This window comes from Protopterus annectens, chromosome 10.part0 (assembly GCF_019279795.1).
Source record: "Protopterus annectens isolate FY-2018-M chromosome 10.part0, PAN1.0, whole genome shotgun sequence".
Classification (NCBI taxonomy): Eukaryota; Metazoa; Chordata; order Ceratodontiformes; family Protopteridae; genus Protopterus; species Protopterus annectens.
In genome coordinates this window covers 1,821,769,631-1,821,793,821 of record NC_056744.1, presented here as the reverse complement: position 1 = coordinate 1,821,793,821, position 24,191 = coordinate 1,821,769,631, and the positions used below count along the sequence as shown (strand labels likewise).

General features: G+C 43.7%; 1 protein-coding gene across 6 annotated transcripts in view; it reads left to right on the top strand.

The window, feature by feature from the left end:
* Positions 1-24,191, top strand: part of LOC122814063 (serine/arginine repetitive matrix protein 2-like) — a 1,651,944-nt gene that overhangs the window by 68,586 nt on the left and 1,559,167 nt on the right. For all 6 annotated transcript variants that reach the window (XM_044086671.1, XM_044086672.1, XM_044086668.1 and 3 more), the window contains exon 2: positions 11,090-11,372. In XM_044086671.1, coding sequence (XP_043942606.1) covers positions 11,134-11,372 — 239 coding nt within the window. In that variant the 5' untranslated portion in view covers positions 11,090-11,133. The remainder of the gene's footprint in view (positions 1-11,089; positions 11,373-24,191) is intronic.

Below are 24,191 nucleotides of genomic sequence, written 5' to 3'. Positions count from 1 at the left end.
ACAGTCCTCAAGAGTTTGTTCCATTGAGCCACCCAGGATAGAGGTGCTAGGACGCGTCCCATCAAGCAAGAATGAAGGCGAGATTGACAACTTAAGAAGTTATGTACCTACCATAACGTTCCATGTTAGTTGTCTTCTCTCTTCTTTCTATGACCCTCCCTCCTTCCCCCTGGCCTGGACAGACCTTGTATAAGAAACTATTATGCTAAAGACCATTCAGACCTGGTCCTTTTTCCATCTGTAAGTTTCTTCTTCCTTTGGGAAGTGTTTTATGCTTGGTGTTATTGCCCTTTGTCAACAAACGAGATCTGGGTACTTACTGCCTTGCATCATGGGATATGGGGCTGCCTCGAGCTGGTAAAAGGAGTTCTCGAGCTAAAGCAGTGCAGTGGAGCCGAGGATCGGCTCCGAACCCATCAAGCAAGAAAGAAGGCGAGAGAAGACAACTAACATGGAACGTTATGGTAGGTACATAACTTCTTATTTTAACCCTATTCCCGTTAGTATTCCCTTTTTCTCGGGTTATTTATCCCTTTCCCTAGGTTAGGCCTTAGGCCTTTCCCTTTCCTAATTTTTCCTGTCAGGGATTTTTGTGTCTGTCTGAGTGTTGCATCTCTGTTAAGTTTAGATTTTTTGGATTGGGTGTTTGTGTGTGTGTTTTTTCCTGTCAACTTGTGTTCCCTCGACACATTTATGTCGAAGGACACAAAGGTCTCAGCCTTCAAGAAGTGTGACTCGTGCTGTCAGTAGATGTCTCTGACAGACGGTCACACTTCTTGTGTTTACTGCCTGGGACCTCTGCACCTGCAGGACTCTTGTGCTATCTGTCATGCCTTCAGCCCAAGAGTCCTGCAGGAGCGCAGAAATAAGTTAATATTGAGGGGCTTATTAAAGCCTGAGAGCTCCCAGACTAAGTCGGCTCCGGGGAAGCCCTCGAAACCTGTTAAGCCTTTGGCTGCAAGTCCCAAGCCGTATGCTACTGGTTCAACTTCTTTAGTGTCGAGATCGGCTCCGGCCGGAGCGGATCCTTCCTTGCTAGAAGTCACAGTATCGGCTTCATCCGGCGCCAATACTGCCAAATCTGGACACTCAGTGTCGGCTCCAGCTGGAGCCGACGTATCCTCGGCTCATTCGGCTCCACCCATCTCTAAAAAGAGATCTCGATCCCCCTCACTGGAATCGATATGTTAGGCTCCGAGATCACCCTTGCTCTCGGAGCGGACCCATCGGAGCCGTTCTTCTCGGTCGTCCAGGCTGTCTGATCACGACCTCGAGAGAGTGGTTAGTAGACTATTAAAGTCTCCGGCATTGGCCCAAATGCTCCATAGCCCGTTTCAACAGACGGTAGCTATTTCTCATCCACCTAACATTCCTCCTTCGACTCTTACAGAGCTCAGAGCTCCTCGGAGCCTTGACTGTTGTAGCTTCGGAGCCGATACCACCCCTTTCGGCTCCATCGTCCTCTGCTCTGAATTCCTCCTTGAGGCCTTCATTGGAGGGATCCGGGCGTCTGGTCTCTCTCGTCGGCTCCGAGGGGGCGAGTTGCATCGGACCCTTGTCCGACCTCGTTCTCCCTCTAGGGGCTTCGGCGTTGGTGTGCTCAGCCCCAACATCTGCCTCGGAGCCTTCCCTCTCGGTGAGGCCTGGAGTTCCTATCTCTTCGGAGCGGGAACCTTCTGGTCTCTCTGGGGGAGCCTTTGAGGTGATGAGGAGTGTACTAGCCCCTGGGCGTAGTCAACGGTCAGTTCCATCAGCTCCTCCCACTACAGTGCCTGCTGACGTCTCTTCCCACTCTCTTGCTCCCAGACCCAGAGATCCAACGCCTCAGGTTTCCCCATTGGGAATATCTTCCTCTTCCGAGGCTTCTCCTGATCCGTCAGGTGAACTCCCGCGTAAGAGGACATGTAAAAGGAGACATCTAGACTCCCCCGAGTCCATTACATCTGATACTGGCTTGGATGAGTCGGAGGGATCCCCAAGGTCCTCCTCTGAGGATGTCTCTCTTTCTCAGACATCCTTGAACTCCTTAAGCAGAGGGGGGAACTGGCCCTCCCTTAATCCTTCCGAGGACGAGTCAGTATACCTGGAGGCGTTCGGATCTTGACCCTGCACCTCCTGGGTGTCTCCGCCTTTTGACCCTCTTATGGATGTAGTGGCTCGGAAGGCGTGGATGTCCCCGGATTCAGTGGAACCTATTCCTAGGAGGCCTTCTAAATTTATTACGGCCCCACCAGATAGGCAATGTTTGACAAAGGGTGTCCCGGTTGATGCCATCGTGGTGGCTGCAGCCACCAAGAAGGAACTAGCTGATCCTTCAGTACCTGTCCATCCTCCTAACAAGGATTCCAGGACTATGGACAGGTACGGCAAGCGGATTTTTTTCTTCAGCGACCTTTGCCATGCGATCGCTGAACTACTTGTGTCACTTCACCCGCCTTCAAAGAGATGTTCTTAAAGAGTTGGGAGAAGTTTTACAGGATCCGTCAGCTGCTGGGTCTCAGGATAAGATTAGCTCACAGCTAGGAATCCTTAACTCCATTGTTAACTCCTCCATGTGGCTCATTTCTTATGCAGCCGATGGAGCGAGTAGGGCCGCAGGCACAGGAGTGGCTGTAAGGCGTCAGTCCTGGATGCGGCTTTGTAATTTTGCAGACCCCTTCAAGGCCTCCCTCACAAACTCCCCTTTTGATGGTACGACCTTGTTCGGACCTCAAGTGAAAGACACTTTGACTAGATGCGAACAAGATGGCAAGACTCTTTCTGCCGTAGGAGTCCGTTTCTCCACCCCTTCAAGACCTTACCCAAAAGGCCGGAAGGGAGGGAAAATGTGGTTCCACAAATCTCAAGGAGTCACGTCTGACGCACGAGGTCAATTTACCCCCAGAGGCAGAGGGGGTAACAACAGACGCCGCCCTAGGGGCAGAGGGGGTCCGCAGAATCAGGGTAGCAGAGAGTCTTTGACAAACCCTTCCAGCATCCCTGAGATGTTGCCCAATTGTCCACCTTCGGAGGCAGTCGGGGGAAGATTATTGCTGTACCCAATAGCCTGGCTTTCCCTTTCTCAAGACAAATGGGTACAGTCGATTATATCCGAGGGTTACAAAATTCCCTTTATTCAAACCCCAATTCAGCAAAAGGGAACCCTTCCAGACGTTCCACCTGGTCTAAGGGAACTAGCAGTACCAGAAATATCAAGACTGCTAGCAAAAAGAGCCATCCAGCCAGTCCCAGCAGACCAAATAGGATCCGGAATCTACTCGAGGTTCTTTTTAGTTCCAAAAAAGACAGGGGACTGGAGACCAATATTAGATCTGAGCAAACTAAACAAGTTTGTAAAGAAAACAAGATTCCGGATGGTTACGCTTTAGTCCATTCTACCCTTTCTGGGCAAGGACAATTGGATGTGCTTGGTAGATCTTCAGGATGCTTACTATCACATAAAAATTCACAGGCGCTCCAGAAGATTTCTCCGCTTTCGGCTGGGGACCAGTCACTTCCAATTCAGGACCCTGCCCTTTGGACTCACTACAGCCCCCAGAGTGTTCACCAAATGTATGGCAGTGGTTACGGCTCACCTGAGACGTCAAGGATTCCAGGTGTTTCCATATCTAGACGCCTAGTGGTGGCAGTGAGGAGCCAGTCATCAACTTCTCCAGGCCAGAGATTACACCATTCACATTTGCAGAGGGCTAGGGATTTCTATACATTTCGAAAAATCTGCCTTGTCGCCTTGTCAATCTATTACTTTTATAGGCGCAAAATTGGACACAGTACAACTTTCAGCAAAGTTAACAGACCAAAGGATCTTGGACATTCAAAGTCACGTCCAGGTGATTCTTCTCAGCTACAAAATTCAGGCCAGATTTGCTCTGGAAGTATTGGGTCTTATGGCGGCCGGCATAACACTTCTTCCCTTCGCCCGTTTTTACATGCGTCTTCTACAATGGATGCTATTCGCCCAATGGTCCTTTCAACAACTACCCATGAATCACAGGATCATAATCGCTCCAACTTGCAAAAGGCATCTGACCTGGTGGATATCATCCCCTCAAGTCCATCAGGGTAGACCCTTTGTTCCTCCTGCCCCGGTCGCCACGGTTACATCGGACGCCTCCCTGATCGGGTGGGGGGGGGGGGCATTATCAGGACAGGATGGTCCATGGCACTTGGCAACCTTACGAATACCATCTGCACATAAATGTCCTAGAGATGAGAGCAGTGCTTTTAACGTTGCAAGCCCTCAACGACTCTCTTCCCCTGGGAACTATTGCAGTCCAAAAGGACTATATGTCTGTAGTGTGGTATATCAACAAACAGGGCGGAACCAAGTCCTATCCACTGTGCCGAGAGGCTCTCAGACTTTGGCAATGGGCAATCTCTTCTCAGCGGTTTCTGATAGCAACGCATATCCCCGGGAAATCCGACATCATAGCGGACAGGTTGAGCAGAGCTATTCTCATGCCTCACGAGTGGTCTCTCAAACAGTCAGTGACGGAAGAGATTTTTCAGGAGTGGGGCCTTCCTTGCTGCGACCTTTTTGCTAAACTTCAAAACAGCAAATGCCCAGACTTCTCTCTCTTCCCCCTTCCAGGCCATCCCCCCAGAGACGCTCTAACCCAAGATTGGCCCCGGGGACTTCTATATGCCTTTCCCCCCTTTCCGCTGATACCTCAAGTAATTCAGAAAGCAACCGCCTTGAGAGCCAAGTTGATGCTCATTGCCCTTTATTGGCCTCGACAGATTTGGTTTCCATTCCTACATCGTTATCTCTTGGTACAGCCATGGCATCTGGACCCGGTTCCAGATCTTCTGACCCACCAGTCGGGGCAGCTGCACCAATCCATACCTTCTCTCGACCTCACTGCTTGGTTGCTCCACTTCCAACCTTAGCCAGGCTCCCTATGATTTCTAATCCCGTCCGGGATATCATAGTAGCTTCCCTAAAATCTTCTACCAGAAGGATTTACACTAGTAAATGGCAACGTTTCTCCTTCAGGGCAAGAGCTAGGAACATAGACCCCTGTACTGCTCCGATTCATTCGGTCTTGGACTTCCTAGCTGAGATTTTTCTTTCAGGATCCTCTTCCTCCACAGTAAAAGTTCAACTGGCAGCCATTTCGAATTTTCATATAGGCTTTTTGGACCACAACATTGTCACATAAACTTTGCAAGGCATTCCTTCGAGGTATATTTTTACTTAAACCTCCGTTTAGAGACCCCCCACCACAGTGGGATCTAAATTTAATTTTAACATCCTTGATTCTCCCCCCTTTCGAACCTGCGGCTGCCTGTTCGTTGAAATTTCTTTCTTGGAAGACACTCTTTCTAGTCGCCATTACTTCTGCCAGGAGAGTATCTGAGCTTCATGCTCTCTGCATTCGTCCTCCCTACTTAATTTTCCACAAAGACAGGGTATCTTTAAGGACTAATCCGTCTTTCTTACCCAAAGTGGCATCGCAGACTAACCTAAATCAATCCATTGATCTTCCAGTGTTTTTCTCAAATTATTCTGATAGAGCGGAACAAAAATTACATTGTCTTGTTGTTCACCGCCAGCTCATCACCGCCAGCTCAGATATTATCTAGACAAAATTAAACATTTTAGGAAATCTGATCAACTGTTTCTATCCTATGCAGACAACAGGAAAGGCCTTCCTGTTTCTAATGTGACTTTATCTAGATGGCTGTCTTCTGTGATTACTTACATTTATCAGCTCAGAGGCAGAGAGTTGATTTCTAGGCCAAAAGCCCATTCTGCCAGAGCTCTAGCTACATCTACAGCTTTTCAGGCCAGACTTCCAATAGACACTATTTGTGCAGCAGCCACATGGGCATCTCCTCATACCTTTGTTTCACATTACAAATTAGACTTTGCCTCCAGAGACGGAGCGAATTTTGGTTCCACCGTTCTCAAGAGTCTGTTCCATTGAGCCACCCAGGATAGAGGTGCTAGGGACGCGGTCCCATCCAGCAAGAATGAAGGCGAGATTGACAACTTAACATTAAGAAGTTGTGTACCTACCATAACGTTCCATGTTAGTTGTCTTCTCTCGCCTTCTTTCTTGCGTCCCGCCCTCCATCCCCCTAGCCTGGTCAGACCGAGAAGATTATGCCTCTTCTATTAAGAGGCTTTATCCATTTTTCTAGCTAATCAGCTTCTAGTGTCACTAGATTAGGTTGATCCTTTTCAGAGGTTTATGATGATTATGATTGTCATATTTAGTATTGTTACTTCCTCCTTTACAGTTGGAAGAATATATTCCTATTTCCTTAGCTACCAAACGAGATCTAGGTAGTCTCCGCCCTGCATCATGGGATATAGGGTTGCCTCGAGCTGGTAAAATTAGCTCTCGAGCTTAGCAAGTGCCGAGTCGGAGCCAAGGATCGGCTCCGAACCCATCCAGCAAGAAAGAAGGCGAGAGAAGACAACTAACATGGAACGTTATGGTAGGTACATAACATCTTATTTAAATTCGCTTTCACAGACTAAGGCTAATTCCAGAAACCTAAAGGTCTGTTCTTAATTTAAATCACCATGCGAAAGCTATGGGAGCGTGGGAAGCTACGGAACGCACCCGTGATGGAACTGTTGTACTGGGGTGCCTTGCTTCTGGCCATGTCTGGGGTAACCTAGCCTGCTTCTTGGGGTTGTGGTTTGGCGGGAAAGAGGGGCCTTAGTTTAATAGGATCAGCCTCACTGACACTTTCCAGAACAAAATTACCCATCCCAGACAACTCCACCAGTGTATAGGAAATGAAATATATAAAAACAAAGATTTTCATAAAGAGAAATGTCAGATGTACTTCTTAATCTAAGTCCTAGTTCAGGTATTATTAACCATAGTGGTAGACATACGGCATTCGGGTTCGACTACCTAGAGTTGAATGACTGGCTTTCGGAAACCTTTGTGGGTTCTGTGAGGTAGAACTTCAGCAGGGGGGATAAGCCCTGGATGTGGGGTCTGTTTTAGCCACATGTATTTAACTAACCTTCCCAAGCCTTTCTCCGAAATATTAATGACCACCCATCCTAAATTGCTTTAGATTGAAAATGGTGTGTTAACACTACTTCCTCCACCCTCCACCTTGTATAAATTACGTTTAAGTCCAGAACAAAAAATGGTTTAATGCGAGTAAATATGTGGCATCCAGTGTGCTTCAAGTTGGTTGACTGGCGGGCGGAGACCACTGGGGAAATGACACCGACTCAGTGGAGCTGTAGCTCGGCAGGGGATGTGGCCTTAGTGGGAAGGAAGCCATGTGGAGCGCTCCACGCCTGTGTACTCTCAGGCTGCGGATCTGCCTGAGCCATGCCTAGGCAGGGAGGCATGTAATACGTGGGCCCTAGCTTATTGTATAAAAACAACATTAGAGATAAGAATTTTTATTAAACAAAAGTTTTTTTTTTTAAAGTGTGTAGTGTTCTGGGGGAGCAATATACATCCTTAGGGTGGAATATATTGGCTATTGTCTTAAGGCAGGAACTGATTAGTATTGTTGAGCGCTATGCTCTTAACCTAACACCGTGTGTCCTGAAACTTTGTTGAACGAAAAATGCATCCGAATGTGAATCTTAGCATAAAGTCTAGCTAATGTAATTGGCTGTCCCTGACTGGGTTGGTTATAGTGTTTGGGTCCAAATACCATATGTGAAAGCTATTGTCTTGTTCATTCTATTTTTAACCTTTTAAGACAATTTTTTTATATATTTTAATGTTTGAGTAATTGTATTATACGTGGTGTGTTGCAGTAAAATTATACAATGTGTAATTTATATGGCACGTAATTCTTGTACGTTGATGGTTTGAAGAAGTCTATAGTGGGATGAAGGCGCTCAATTTGATTATTAAAAGTTTGATGCCCTTTTTATGGACCTTCCTTTAGTGGTTTTTCACTGTTTGGTTACAAGTTTGTAATGCCACGCGGTTTCCATTTCACTGTTTTTATTACAGACTTGCACCATGACCACCATCTCTCTTGAAGGATGATTGGATGTGCTCTATTGACCTCCAGGATGCCTACTGTCACATCAAGATCCAGAGGGGCCCTCTAGGAGGTTTCTCCATTTCTGGATGATGACCAATCACTACCAGTTAGGAGCACTGCCATTTGGTCTCGCCACAGCCTCACACATGTTCAACAAAGTTATGATGATGATGGTAGCAGCTTATCTAAAACTAAAGGGGATCTAAGTTTTCCCATATTTACATAGTTGGCTCCTAACTGCCACCTCCAAGGATCTACTTTTGCAACACCAAGCATTCCTCCTCACTCTTGCAAACCAGTTGTGAATGTCAGTAAATCCACAAGAAGAGCTAACGGCCTCCCACGTACCACATAGAATTGATAGGGTGCCAGAGAGAGAGAGCTCAGCAAATGGCAAAACCTCCCATTGCAAGAGTTCGATCATTAAGGTTCATATCTTATCAAGTGATGCAACATCCTTGCCCACAGGCAGGATGACTTCAGTCTTTAAGGGCTGATGGCCTCTACTATTACACTGGTTTTACTAGCAAGATACCATAAGTCCTAGAGTCCTGGTCACAGAAACTTTGCGCTCTCCATACCAGAATCCGACTTACTAAAGTATACAGGAATCACATGTTGGATTACATCTCTGTTAGCAGTGCAGGGCAGACCCTTTTTGCCCACCGTCTCCCAGGGCCACACTCAACATGGATGCCTCCCGTTTAGGGTGGGGGCATTTCAAAGGGAAGACTGCTCAAGAGAGGCCAAGCTTCACAGCAGTGTCTTAGAGGTGAGATAATCCTCTAGCTTTGTAGGCTTTTCAGGATCTCCTACCCAATGGTGTGATTTCCATTCACATTGACAATTGCTTTGGTACATCAACAAAGAAGGTGGAACACGTTCATACCCTCTTGCGAGTCTGGCAATGCACATCACTTTTTAGTAGCAACACACATTCCTGGGACATCCTGTTCACTAGTGTATTGGTTGAGTAGGAGTATCTTATTACCTCACAAGTAATCTTTCAAACAGACACTGGGAACAGAGATCTTTAGCCAGCCTTGCTGCAACCTTTTTGCTTCATACCTCAACAACAACTGCAGCAGTTACTTTGCCCTCATTCCTCCACAGGGACACAGAGATGTTTTCGTCCACTTCTGATCCCCAGGTCCCCTTTATGCTTTTCCACTAGTAAGTCCACTCAGAAAACCTGGGCATTCCAGACCAGGGTACTCCTCATTACCCCCTTTTGACCTCGGCAGTTATGGTTCCCTTTCCTTTGGCCTCTCCTACTGCACCCACCATAGCTGCTGGATCCCATTCTGGATCTACTCAGTCACCCATCCTGATGCCTGTACCAGGTATTCAGTCCCTGAAACGAACCACGTGTTTTCCAGTTTTAATGATAGCCAGAGATGACAGGCTTTCTTGCCAAGTATTCCACGTAATTTTGTCTTCTCTGAAGGAATTAACCAGAAAGACTTCCAAAAGCAAATTTTTCTATTGGGTTGTCTCCAAAGGATTTAGACCCTTTCTCAGCCCCTCCAATGATACTGGATTTTTTTTCTGAACTTTTTCTGAGTGGTGCAAGTTAAGTTACTGTAAAAGTAAAGATATCCTTATCTCAAACTCTGACATTGAACATCAATTCCTGTATTGCATCACTTGGGGTAACCAAAGCTTTCCTTAATAGAATGTTCTTATTGAAACTGCTGTTTGAAATCCAGTCCCACCATGGGATGTTACAGTATTACTGCAGTTATTGACCCAAAAACTCTTTTTTACCTGCTCTGTTAAATTTAAATTTTCTCTTTGAAAACTGATTGCTGTCACTTCAAGAAGAGGTTTGGAACTGCAAACACTTTCATACAAGCCACCCTTTCTTTTTTCTACAAGGATAGTGTTCTACTGAGACCAAATCCCTCCTTCCTGTCAAAGGTAGCATCAGAAACCAATTTTAAGTCATCAGATTGATTTGCCTGTATTATTTCCAAACTTTGCTACTAAGGGTTAACACTCTCAATACCTTAATGTTCATACGCAAGTATGATGTTTACATCGTACAAAATACTTTAGAAAATCAGACCAGCTCTTTATTTCCTTTTCCAAGACAAAACTAGGGCTGTGTGTATCCAAATTCACGTTTTCTAGGTGGCTGGCAAATTGCGTTTCCTTTATTAATAAAGTAAGAGGGTTGTTGTTGCATTCTAAACCCAAGGCGCACTCTACCAGAGTAGAGGCAACTTTGGTATTCTCTTTGCAAATGCTGTCAATCGATGACAAATGTGCAGCAGCTTGATCTACAAGCTCGTACCTTGTATCCCATTACAAACTGGACGTGCAGAACTTGATCTACAGCTTGTACCTTGTATCCCATCCTGTCTTTGACTTGGTCCAAAAGTTGAATTTCGAGTGGCACTTCAGTATTGGGAGGAGGGGAGTAAGAGAGAGTTATCAGCCTGGGGATATTTTTAAGTGACTCAAATGTCTTAATGTTGGCAGTGTTGGTCCAGTCATGTGCTGCTTGCTTACAGTCTCTAGCTCTGGGTCTTCTCACAGATCATTGATACGTGAAGAGGTCCACCTTGAGTATCCAGTTGGACTTGTGCCAAAGGCATAATTTATATAACCAGGCAGATAAGCTGGTCATTTTGACCTTTTGCAGTTCTAACCTAGACAGATAGGCAGGGACGGTCATAAATGAGTCAACATGTAGGATATTAGTGTGAAACAGGTACAGAACTGTAGCATGAAAATCTCATAAAAATGGCATTACTTTAAAGCTGAAAACTGGACATGGTAGATATTGGTATGCATTTGTGCCCTGACAAAAATAGGCCGTCCATGAAGAATGATGCATAGCTCATAAACTAAGTAAAATGTGTGCAGATTTGCAGATGAAACTTTTCAAGGCTCCTTGCAGACCCCTTCCTTTCTATTATGAATGGTTTCAGTTGTATATTTTTGTCATGAAATTAAAATTCATTTCTAGCTGTTTGTTTCCAACTTGTTCCTTTTATGAATGGTTTCAGTTGTATACTTTTGTCGTGACATTTAACATTCATTGCTGGCTGTTTGTTTCCAGCTTGTTCTGACAAGGTATTTTCACCGTTTTCTACAGGTCACGGTAGTGAGACGTGAAGTGGAAGGCGAAAGCCTTTCAGGATGTATAACGGTATTGGGCTGCCCACCCCAAGGGGTAGCGGCACCAACGGCTACGTCCAGAGGAATCTTTCATCTGTAAGACACAAGAAGGACCGGACAGACTATAAGTCGGAGGAAGAGTTGAAGAAACTGGAGTCGTCTTTGATAAAAAAGCCCAACCAGGATATCCTGGACCACGAAAGGAAGAGGAAGGTGGAACTTAAGTGCCTGGAGCTTGAAGACATGATGGAGGAGCAAGGGTAAGTGCCGTAAGGATGTACAACAGAACATGTCTACACTGGACAGAACTGTAGCCATTACCCTGCCTCCACCTATATCATGATTTGAGGAGCTGTTGTAAACTCTCTAGGTTTAATTCTTAATGTGCGCTTGTTGCAAGCGTGGTCATGGACGTATACTCCCTAGTTTTGTTCAATGACTAAGTAGTTGCTTTGTTCTGTGTTGAGTAGAATATGGTACACGGGTAGAATGGTAGCGGACCTCTTCCGTGTCGGTTTGTGTTAGCAGGTCTAGTTGGCTTGACTTTGAAAAGTGGTGTCTTGGCGAATGTGTGCTCTCTGGAGTTCTCCTTGGAGAGCTCATTAAGTGAACACTTAGAGACTTTGGTTGTTGAGTTTAAAGGATTTGCTGCTGATATAAACATCAGGAAGCCTTCAATGGATTATTATATTACTCCTAAAGAGTATTTTATCTAGACTCGTTTTTAAGCTGTATAAAATTCATTCTACTTGGGTAATTAGTTTGACCAGTTAATCTTGGGATAATCATTTTTCTGAACTTGAGAATAAAACAGAATTTCTTTATCATTATGGTGAAAGGATTATCCTGGCTGATGAGAGAATAAGCCAACCATGCATTAAACCTCTACTGGAGAATGAACATTCTCCAGCAGGCTGTTTTAATGGGTAGGTAATGCCCACTGAAAAATGACTCTGCCACTTCATGGCAGTATATTAAGCTGTCATGGATTTCTGACCTGCAGGGAAGCTAACTGTTACCATTATTTTACACTCCATTAACAGTGTGTGCATGCTGTGCTGTGTTTGTCTCTTTCCATTTCTAAGTTTCCGTCTGTTTCTGAGTTTCTCTATGTGCACATGCATGGAAACTAAGTTTGTGTGCAAGAAACAGAAACTGATTACACTGTGGCAGCAGCAGTTAAAATTTAAGTACGCATACCTTTCTACCTCTTGGTTCAAAATTTTTGGATAAAGCATACAGTTTGGGGGGGGGGGGCAGAAGCTTGAAAATAAGAACAGATTTAAACATTGCTGTTACAAAGTTTTTTTCAAATATTTTCTGAAGGAAGTAAAATCTGAAACTCTAACATATATAATTATTTAGTGACTTGCCTGCAAACCACAAATTTTATGTAACGGACAAAAAAAGGGGGGTAAAAATCCACACATTGTTTGAAAATTTAGACATCTGAGTTATGGAAGTAAGAAGCTTTTAATGACTGCCATTTTAATCGTTTTTGTCAGTGCTTCAGAACATTTGTGTGTAGAGATTAAATGCTAACCAAACTTGTATTTTCCATGTAAAGTACTTTCTCCACCAACAGTTACATAAACTACAGGAAGTTTCAAACATTAGGCAGAGGAACTGTTTTACATTAAAAAAAATAAATAAATACAACATAATTTTACATACAGACCATTCTTTAAATGCAGTAATGTCCTCCATGGTGCGTGTGTTGGTGTGTAAATAACACCTTTCCAGAGGTGCATAATTTACACAGTAACGCACACCATTTGGGTATTATTGCTTGCTTAATGAACCCAGTAGATGTTGTACCAGGTAATTGTATGTTGTTTCATGCTCATCAAATACAAACTTCCACTGAGCTCCTTTCGTCATATTCAATATTTGTAGATACTTCCATGAAATCTGGAACATTTGCTGCTAGTAGGAAATCTGAATACTAGTTATTGAGTTATGGTAAGATGATTCATTCAGTTTCGCAAATTAGTTGGCATGGTGAGACCTTTTGTTTTTAAATATTCAAACTACACATTTAGAAAAGTATCTTGATACATTATTGAAAACTGTTTGTTTCTTCTAGTAATAGATATTAAAATATCCTTTTTGGTAGAGTGATTAATCAAGTGAAGAAAGTGTTTAATGTAAGGAATAAGAATTAGTAAAATATTCGTATCTGCTTTACAGCTTGAGAAAAATTGGAAACTAGATGATGGTGAAAAAAAAAGTACCAACATATAAACTGTTACGTGTACAGTCAACCGTTTTTTCTCTATTCCACAGTTAATACTTTATTACTAATCCTGTACGTACAACTGAGGAATTTAGTCATTGTTTTGTTAGTTGTATGAATATTCTGAATAATGCTATTTTAAATGTCACTGGTTCTTAAAAAAAAGTGTTTTTCTTACAATTTCTAAACTTTCAATTCTAAGTGCCTTAAAAAGGACCAACAAGAGGGCATCAGTGAGATGTAAGATGCCTGCTGTATTCAGTACACACATCTTAGTTGACTTGTTCCGTCCAATATTTAATGGTCTTTTACACAGTGAGACAGTACCAGATGCTTGGAAAAAATCCTCCATAACCCCATTCCTAAAAACGGATGATAAACACAGCAGTGCTAAGATCAGTGAGTTTAATGTCTTCGTTATGAAGTTTTGAAAGATGGCTTGTTAACCTTTTGCAGGGTTTAGCATATAGCACTAACTGTGTTGATTTTATGGTAGCATGGTTTTACTGCAGCTAAATTGACCTTGACCAATCTGGTAGAATTTTATGACCAGGTTTTAGTGTGGTTTGGACATGGGTGCAACTGCAGGTGTAGTTTTTCTTGATCTTACAAAGGCTTTTGGTACCTTGTCACCCTCTGCAGTATACAGATCTTTCCTGAAATATAGTTTTTTTTCCTTAATTAGTTGGATCAGTAACAGGCTAAACAAAGTGTTTATCGTTTCAAAACTTTTATTCTATCAGTCGTGTTAGTAACTATGTTAAGGTCTGTAAAATAGAATTTTTAATTATCTGTAATGATAATATAAATTGTATTAGTGCATTTCTGAATTTTACATGTGTGCTAAATATTACGTTTTACATTCTGGTACCAACAAATGTATAGTGCTGTATTTTGGTTAACAACATCCAAAGCGAGCTTTAATTTTGGTAGGAATGGTCTCCGAGGTGGTGGATGAGTAAGAAGGATCTTGGCATTATTTTCAACAGCAGGCTTTTGTGTGGAAACATTCAGCTCAGTTAAAGGTAGGGCTCTGATGGGTGCAGGAGTTGCTTTCTAATCACTCTCTCAGAGATGAAAGGAAGATGGCAGAATTGTACACAACATAAGGCCAGATTTGGAAGTGTTTATGTACATATTCAAACAGTTTCTCAAGTTGAAATCTGTGCATTGTTCATTTACTAATCAAATTCTAACATTAAAGGATTTAAGATGCTCTGATACTGATGATTTATTTTGTGTGCATTTAATTTCAGATGTTTCGGAGGGAAGGCAGTTCTAGCTTTTTAAATCATTTAGTGATACGTTATGGCAGGCTTTTACATTTAGGAAGGTACCATAATTTTATATCTATAAACATATTTATGCTTGGGTGGACAATTATTCTTCATTGTGAAGTAAATATATATTAACTGTTAATATTTCATGTGGAATAGAGTAAATATTTTACTATTTCGAAAGTGTAGAATACAGTGAATATATTACTATTACTATTCTGAAAAAGTGCAGTAGACTGCCTAATTCAAGATTACCTAATAACTTAAGGAAATTTAAACAAAATCTTTAACTCATTCAAAAATGAAACATTCAATCCTTATTTCACAGAGTTAGTGTGTTTTTGAATGCCCATTTACAAGTACCATGGCTTTTGAACCGGAATGTACGGATGTTCTTCATAATCACTGTTGGCAGTATTCCTTAGTCACCGTTGGCAGTATTCCTTACATCTGGGACTTTCACTTATTCCCATCTGTTTGACTAGCACGCGGGCACTCTGGCGGCATCCCCTGTCTGGCCAGCATGCGTGCACTCTGGTGGCATCCCCTGTCTGGCCAGCATGCGTGCACTCTGGTGGCATCGCTTGTCCGGCCAGCACGCTGGCGCTCTGGTGGCACCCCTTGTCCAGCCAGCACTGGCATAAGAGGAATGGGCATAAACACCATGTTCATATATGCAGACCATCAGCGTCACTAGCAATTGTACCATTTTGTTGGTCAAAGTCCTCAAAGCTCAGGAGGATAAGTACCCCAGGTGGGGATTTTTTTTCCTTTTTAAAAGGAAAGTGCAATGTGGCAGACTTCTGTGACCAAGTTCTGGTTTTGTTTAGTGGTTCAGCAAGAGTTGCATCATTAGAGTCTGTCAAGGATTTGCTTCAAAGGCAGTAAATAGCAGTTTAAGGACCCTCAACTGGTAACAAGGTTGTCTGTCTTGGTGCATGCCTTTTGTCTGCTTTGATGCCCAACCCTTCAGCCAGATAAAATGGTAGTGACAAGGTGCTAAAAGAAGTGGATGACCTGAACATCCGCTGCTGCTTCAATGTCAGAGACGTCACCAGATCCCAGCGAGTCACTTGTGCAGCCATTAGCTTCACCTAGGCCCTCTTGTATTCTCCTTTTGGAGGCTGTTATGACTAGGGAAGATTCACTTAATGGACACTGACTGTCCTCCAGTCTTTTTACCTTTGACTGGAGAGGACAAGGTTTCCTCAGTCTCTGCATTAGCACCCTATTGCCAAATTGCTGTGCTCCAGTTTGTTAGTAAAGAACTACTAAAATGGGAGACAAGCTCTTACTGAATTCATGTCTTCCAGTCCCACCCCAATCTGTAATCATGGATGCTTCAAACCTTGCGTGTGGGGTGGTTTTCAAGAGAATCGGTACAGGGGCTTTGAGACTGTCATGTCAAGAAAAACACAAATCGAAGAAATGATGGCCTTGATAAATGCATTAAAGATTATAAACCATTTGTGGACTCTAGGACCACTAAAAGTAATCCTATACAATACTACTGTGATGTGAAATTTAAACAAAGGGTAAGCTGATTCTACCCTCATGAAGACTAGCCCATGATAGCTTTGGAACTTGCAACTCTGCACAATTTATTCCTTCGGCTTGCATGTTTTCCACCAGAGCATAACACTCTGGCAGACATTGAGCAGATGCAGGACAGACTGCAACAAATGGAAGTGTCTTGGGCTCTTTCAGGGGGTCATCCATCTGTGGGACACTGCAAAAAGTGCCTCCCTTCACAACAGATAACCAAAGAAATTCTTCTCCAAGACACCTTGCAGGAAGGCTTGGAAGATGGGCACGTTTTCCTTCCATGGACAGGAATGTTCCTGCACGCCCCCCCCCCGATCACCAGAGATATGTTGTCTTTCCTGCCTTCTTTCTTTACTGGATGGGTTCAGAGACAATTCTCTGCTCCGACTCTGCCAAATACACTAGCTCGAAGTCTTTCACTTGGCTCGTGGCTGAATACCTATCCCATAAAGCATTAGGGTAATCCCCAGAAGTCGTTGGCCGCTTGACTAGTTTGAATACTGTCTCTTTGGCCGTGGCTAAGTGTTTTCAGTTTTACTGTTGATAGTTGTTTTTTTACTAAAATCTTATTAAAGTTGCTATAGATCCTAGTCTAGACAGCTTATCCTACCTATAAGTATTTAGTGTGCATTGTTCATCACCTGTTCTGCTGTTAGTTGGCCGTCGTTTTTCTGTTAAGCCTGTCCTACCTCTGTCAGTCTTTTGTAGTAGTTTGTGTGTGTTATCTCTTTGGCTCATTTGAGTTAGAGAGCAGAAAGTAAACCCGTTTAAGTTAGAGGGTTTGTTGTGTGTTTCCCTTTAGCTCAGATAGGTCCATTTAAGTTAGAGGGCCTAGCATCTGTTTAACTTGGAGGGCAATGCTGTATTTTCCCTTGTACTTGTTTTTTCTGTGCTTTTGTCTTACGGTATTTTTTAGTGTCAGTACTTCTTATTGCAGTTCAAATAATTTGCTGTACATTGTCTAGAGTCCAGAGATAAGGAACCCAAGCCCTCTGGGTTCAAGAAATGCCAACAATGCTTGCCGAAAATGTCTATAACTAATGGGCACAGTGTATGCGTGTACTGCTTAGGGGCTATTCACCTTCAGGAAGCTTGCAGTTTTTGTCACTCAATCAGCTCTCGAGTGTTACATGAGAGGAAAAACAAATTGATTTTAAGAGGTTTAATAAAGCCTACTTTTGATGAAGCTTTACAAACCACTTCAGTATCTGTCTCCAACTACTAATGACAAATCTGAGACCTTCCTCTGCTCATTCCGTGCCTCCAAAGAAAATTGCCAAAGTGATTGAAAAATCTATCTCCTCAGCTCCACCACCTTCAGAATCAAAGGAGACCATTGGTGCAGACAAAATAAAGTCCATCCGTTCTAAAGACTTCAGAACTGATGGAGACTGCTGCTCGGAGCCGGTCCATTGAATTAGAACCGGTATCTCTGATCTTGAGATCAGATGTTCTTCAAAGGCCTTGATCCCCTTCACTGTCTTCCAGGTCTTTTAGAAGCTTATCAGATTATGACGTGGACAGGGTAGTGCACAGGCTTTTGAAGGCGCTGGCTAAATTGTTTTAGGCTCTGACCCCACCAGTCTCGGAGCCATCCAAGACAATTGCATCCACTATTTCTCCTCCGAGCCAAGCTGGATCTTCGGAGCCGGAATGCCAGTTACCACTTACTTTGGTCCTTGGTTCAGAAATCTCTTTGGGACTCTACGTAGCCGTTGCCTGTTCCGACACTATCTGTGCCATCCAGAGTGTCTTAAGAGCTGTAGTTCTCTGGTCGGATCTGTGGGGATTCTCGGACAAGAGTTTCTTCAGTTCCAAGTCTACCCCTCAGTGCGTCTGTGCAGATGAGCTCAACTCCTACATAGTTCTCTGAGCTGATTTTCTTGAGGCCAGAGATTTTCTCTGTTTCCTCTGAACCGGATATGTCCTTGGAACCGGGGGGATCGGCCTTTGAGGTGATGAGTGTGCTATCCTCACCTATAGCTCTACTCTGATACTGGCATTCTTTCCCCTCAAGCACCGGTGTCTGCTTTGGTACTAGCCCATCCACAGGACAGCAAAGATTCAGGGCCTCAGGAAGCCCCATCGGGGGAGCCCCACTCTTCTGAGGCCTCCCCAGACTACCTGTCCGAGGAGCCCCCTCGGAAGAGAGCATGCAAGAGGAAGCATATGGACTCCCCCGATAAGTCCATCACTTCTGGCACTGACCTCGAGGAAGCAGAAGGGTCCCCATGGTCGTCGTCTGAAGATATTTCTTTTTCAGACATCCTAGCTATCCTAAAATAGAGAGGCGGCTGGAAGCCCATTAACCCTTCTGATGAGTCCATGTACCTGAAGTCTTTCGGATCTCAGCCCTCAGCTTCGTGAGTGTGTTTGCCTTTCGATGAGCTTATAGATTTGGTTAGTCAAAAGGCGTGGGAGTAATCTGACACTATGGAGACAGTCCCTCGGAGGCCAAATAAGTTCCTGTCAACCCCTTCAGATAAGGATTTTCTTTCAAAAGATGTACCTGTAGATGCCTTGCTGGTGGCAGCAGCCACCAAGAAGGAACTCTGAGATGGCCTCTTCTGTCCATCTGTTGAATAAGTATTCTCGACCAATGAACCGATGCGGGAAGCGTGTTTTCTAATCAGTGACTTTCACCCTCAGATCACTGAACTGCCTCTCACATTTTACAGGACTTCAAAGAGATTTCCTGAAGGAGTTTGGAGATGCTCTCCAAGGTTCATTAGCTCTGGGGGTCTCAGAAAAAGTGACCTCTCAGCTAGCCACCTTAAACTCCATAGTCAACTCCTCCATGAGAATGATTATCTCTGCAGCCGATGGAGCGAGTAGAGCAGCGGGTTCAGGCTCCTGGATGTGTTTGTGTAATTTTGCGGAACCTTTCATGTCTACCTTTACCAGCGCCCCTTTCGATGGTTCCTCACTCTTTGGACCTGAAGTCAAGGGCATACTTGCCAGGTGCGAGCAGGAAGGAAAAACTCTCTGCTGTTGGAGTATGTTTTTCCGTACTTTCAAGACCTTATTCTAAAGGTCAGAAGAGTGGAAAAATGTGGCTCGAGATCCCAGGGAGTTTTTCAAGAAGCACGAGGTGAACCCTTCCCTGGGCGCAGAGGGGGAGGCAATAATGGTAGACGTCGCTCATGAGGCAGGGGGGGCCCGCAAAACCAGGGTGACGGCGATTCCTTTTGCGGCCGATCCTATTAGCGTTCTGGAAAGGAGGCCCCCCTGCTCTTTTCTCTGGAGGCAGTTTGGGGGCGATTTACTTTGTACCCAGAAGCCTGGCGAGATATTACAAGAGACAAGTGGGTACAAAATATAATATCCAGAGGTTACTCCATTACCTTTTGCCAGCCCATTCCACAGATCAGAAGAATCCCCAGATGTTCCACCCAAAGGGAGCAAGCAACCATAGCAGTTCAAAAGTTGCTAAACAAGTGTCACCCAAGAAGTCCCTACAGACCAAATAGGATTCGGAATTTACTCGATTCTTTTTAGTACCAAAAAGAAGAGGTGACTGGAGACCCATTTTGGATCTCGGCAAGTTAAACAAAGCTGTAAAGAAGTCAAAGTTCTGAATGGTGACACTGCAGTCAGTTCTAACCATTTTAGGGAAGACTATCGGATGTGCTCAGTAGACCTCCAAGATGCACACTACCATATAAAGATAGACAGAGCATCAAGGAGTCCTCCACGCTTCTGGCTGGGAGCCAGTCATCAGTTTCGAGGTCTGCCCTTTGGTCGCCCCCAGTGTGTTCACCAAATGCATGGCAGTAGTAACTGCTCATCTGAGACGCCAGGAATTCTAAGTGTTTCCATACCTGGACGATTGGCTCCCAACTACCACCACCAAGCATCTACTTCTACAGGCCAGGGACACTACACTGGAAAGTTGTGTTCAGTTGAGCAGAACAATGAATTTTCAGAAATCTGCCTTGTTGCCTTGTCAGTGTATTAAATTCATAGGCGTGGATCTAGACAGTTTCCATGATGACTCGCCTTCTGCCCGACAGTTTCTGTCCTCAGACAACAAATGACCTACTTGTCAAGAACAAGGTAAAAATGACAGTAGTTCTAACACTCCTTGGAACCATGGCATCAACCATAACTCTAATCCCTCTAGCCAGGATGCACATGAGAATCCTTTAGTGGCTTCTATTTGCTCAATGGTCTCTACAAGAACTTCACCACAACGTACTTGCACGTAAGACAGGTGCAACAGGCCAAAAAAATGTATCAAAATCAAAAAGAGGCCAGCACCAAGGAGTCACTATAAACCCGTTTATTATGGCATAACCAAAAAATCAGTCAGACCGGTTTCGGCACTTTGGCCTTCCTCAGTGATACATTGACAAATTCAAGTGTGTTTATATCACATCATTAATTAGTAAAAGATATACAAGTATTTAAAGTCACAGTGTCTTGAAATCCACATATACCCTAACAAGGGGTCATTCAGTACACTTACGACCAGAATTCCAATAATTCACAAATGGTCATTCAAACCCGGGGTAAAAAGCCCCCCGATTTTAATAATCCCTTTCCCCTGTGAGCACTGTTCATTCTGCACACATGTTAAAATCCAAGGAATTTTCCACCTAAAACACTAGTAGGGTGTATAACATTAAATGTTTTGGGAATTGTGGGACTGATTGGGTGGTCTCTTCAGCCACCTGTTCTTGTTTTGCCTTTTATGTGGGTCAGACGTCAAGACCATTCAGGATTAGAATGTCGGAACATCTTAGTGATATTAAAAATCAATGTCTGACCAATGCTCTATATAAACGTGTTGATTCATAAAACAGCCATGTTTCATTTCATGATTATTGATAAAATATGGGGGGGGGGGGGGTAGATCCAGTAAAATGGGATGGCATAGGTTACTAAATAAAGAGAAGGGTTGGATTATAAATTAGGGGGGCTTTTTACCCCTGGTTTGAATGACCATTTGTGAATTATTGGAATTCTGGTCGTATGTGCAAAAATATACAATAACAAATGAAACATGCTTTTCTATATGGGTTAGTGCATAAATGTTTTGATTTCTTTTGTAGTAACAGAAGAAGAAATAAAATGTCCCAATAATTTTAGGAAAGCAGGGTTAGTCTTACTGGTTGTGTATAGCATTAAAATATATACCATCTCGGTTGTCTGAATTGGAATGAAAAAAATATTCTAGCCATAATGCTCCACTCTTACCTCCCAGATCACATTTGCCACCACCAGTGAGTGACGTGGTTTTCCGCAATGTCGAGTAGAATTGTCAAGTCTTTTCAGCAAAGTTTGTAATTACTTATTATTCTTATTGTAGTTTTCTGTCTTTGCTGCTCTTCCCCCTATCTGTAGTTTTCGCAGGCATTCGGGTTCTCTTATCCTTCCCTTTTCTCTGCCATGGCTCCCGTTTTGAGCCTTGCATTCTTTCTCTTTTCCCTTTCTTTTTTGGCTTAGTACCACTAGTAGTAAAAAGTTTATTTTTCTAGATTGGGTTGACTTTGTACCCTTTTCACTTTGTTATATCTGGTGCGCTAGATTTTTGTGTGTAGAATAATGTCATACAAGGCTACAGGTTTAAGCACTTCTCAGAATGTGAACACAAGGTTCCACATTCTGATGCGCACAGCAGTTTCCTTTCGTTTAGGACCTGTACATATCAGGTCATCTTGCCAGATCTGTTAAGGATTTAATCCTAGAACGATCACTGATCACAAAAATAAGCTCATCCTCAATGGCCCGTTTCCTGCTTCTGATCCTTCTTCCAGCTATGGTAGGGTCTGCTGACTCCAAGAGCAGCCTTCACAAGCCCCCTGGGCTTCATCAGAGCCTCCTGCCAAAATAGCTAAACAATTCGATGAGTGTGTAATTCGAGACCTCCTCTATCACTGACGGAGTCTTCAGAGCCGAAGTTGTCTCCTAGGCATACTACCTCTACCTTGTATCTGAGACCCCGGAGTATACTGTTAGGTTGGCATCCCCTACGATGTTCTTTGTTTTTTTCACTATTGCAGTTATTACATTTGAGTAATCTGCTGGCAGGTTGCCCTCAGTCAGCCTGGATTCTAAAGTCTTGGGTCCTGCGTCGGTTGCTGTCCTCTCTCTTCCATGACGTTGGGTCGTCAGGGGTATAAAACATGCAGCCAACGCCATTTTCTTTAGTCTTTCTTGCCGAGCGGTGCCCGAAGCAGAAGCATTTCACAAGTGCCGGTCGGCTGACTGCTGAAATATTCGAGTTAGAGTTTCAGAACCGAAGTTTTCACTAAAGCTAAGTACCCCGTTGGGGAAAATTTTTTTTTCTCTTGCTTTTTACCGATGTCAGAAAAAGTTAATAATTGTATTAGTTGTGGGAAACAAATACTGCACAAGGATTTCCATTTATACTGTATTCCTTGCCTAGGCCCTGATCATTTGCCTAGGCCCTGATCACAACGTGCCTGACTGTCGGTTTTGTGCTAGATTTAACCAACGCACTGTTAAGCTTCTGTATATTTTTGCATCTAAGTATTTTGGAAACATTTAATTACCCAGAAATGTCATTGGATAGCAATCCGACTACCGGAGTGCATAAAAAACTTAAAAGGACAGAGAAAGGCAGTTGAGATCCAAAACCGACTAAGATTCTCCTAAGCCAGTCGCCAGTACTCAGTGAGGCGCTTTCGCAGCCCCTGATACCCACTGCCTTCGAGTCGCAGGCCTCCCGACACCCATGTGGAGTCTGGTATGCCACAAGATACTCAAGATATTGGACCGATGGATGTATTTCCCTTGGATGGGTCTGGAGCCGCTGAACACGCTCCGGCTTCTGAGGGTGTATTCAGACCTCAACATTTGTATATCAAACCGATGACAGCTGCAAAACCAAAGACAAAAGCAACTTCTAAAACTAAAAAAAGACGCATGAGCCACGTGCACAGATGCCTAAAAAACAGATTATCAAAATGACTGAAGACCTTATTACCTTGATCAGGGGGTACCCATCCCCCTCCAGATAAGAGGCCTAGGCAAGACGCTGATTATGAATCTTCAAATCAGGTTTCTATTTCTTCTGATCAGGAATTATCTGTACCTCCCTATGAGGATTCTAATGCTGAGCAGTCTATTCCATCTGCATTTCCTCATGAGGATTATTCATTTGGAGAAACCTTGAATACTTTTGAGGGAGCAGTTTCACTGTGAGAGTCAAGACTTCTCAGAATCAAAAAAGAAGCTCGGGGATTTCCTTCTTCCTCAGCACAAGCCTTTAGCCATTCCCCCTGTTATAGACATTGTGGATGATGTGTTTTCGGAGTCCGTTTCATCCCTGACTCCTTACCTCTGGCCCCCAGTAAGCCTGACAGATATTACAGGGTCCCTGACTCACAAATTTTTATTTAGAAACCCTGCTGCTGATCCTGAAACTATTTCACAGGGTCCAAAGGGGAGTTAAGGCCTCAAAAGCAGAAAATCCTACACCCTCTGACAGAGATTCAAGGGCACTAGACATATCGGGGGGGGGGGGAGGTTTATACATCTGCAACCTTGCCTTAAACTGTCAGTTTCAAATGCTTAAGTACCAACAACATGTTGTGGGATTGCTGAAACAGAAAATGATTTCAGAATGTGCATAAAATAAAGAATTGCAGGAATTATTGCACACAGCTGAACAAGTTGGAAAGCATACTTTGCAATGTGGTTTTGATTCCTTAGAGGCCTCCTGTAGGGCCACAGTTACTGGATCTGTGATTAGGAGGCATGCCTGGTTAAAGGAACAAAATTTTGCCTGATCATGTTAAAGCTAAATTGCTAGATACACCTTTACAGCATGATTTTCAGTTTGGTGTTAAGGCAGAAGAGGTTTTAAAGAAAATGGAAGACGAAGCTAAGTCTATGCAAGCTGTTAAAGACTTCTTACAAGTGCAGACACAAAATTCAGTAGACACTGGCCTACAAAAAATTGGTCCTTTCCTGTGTCAGACAGAGCTCAAAGGGGCAAATCCAGACACCCTAAGTGTTCCAGATAGCAGGCGCAAGGTTCATACAGGTAGAAG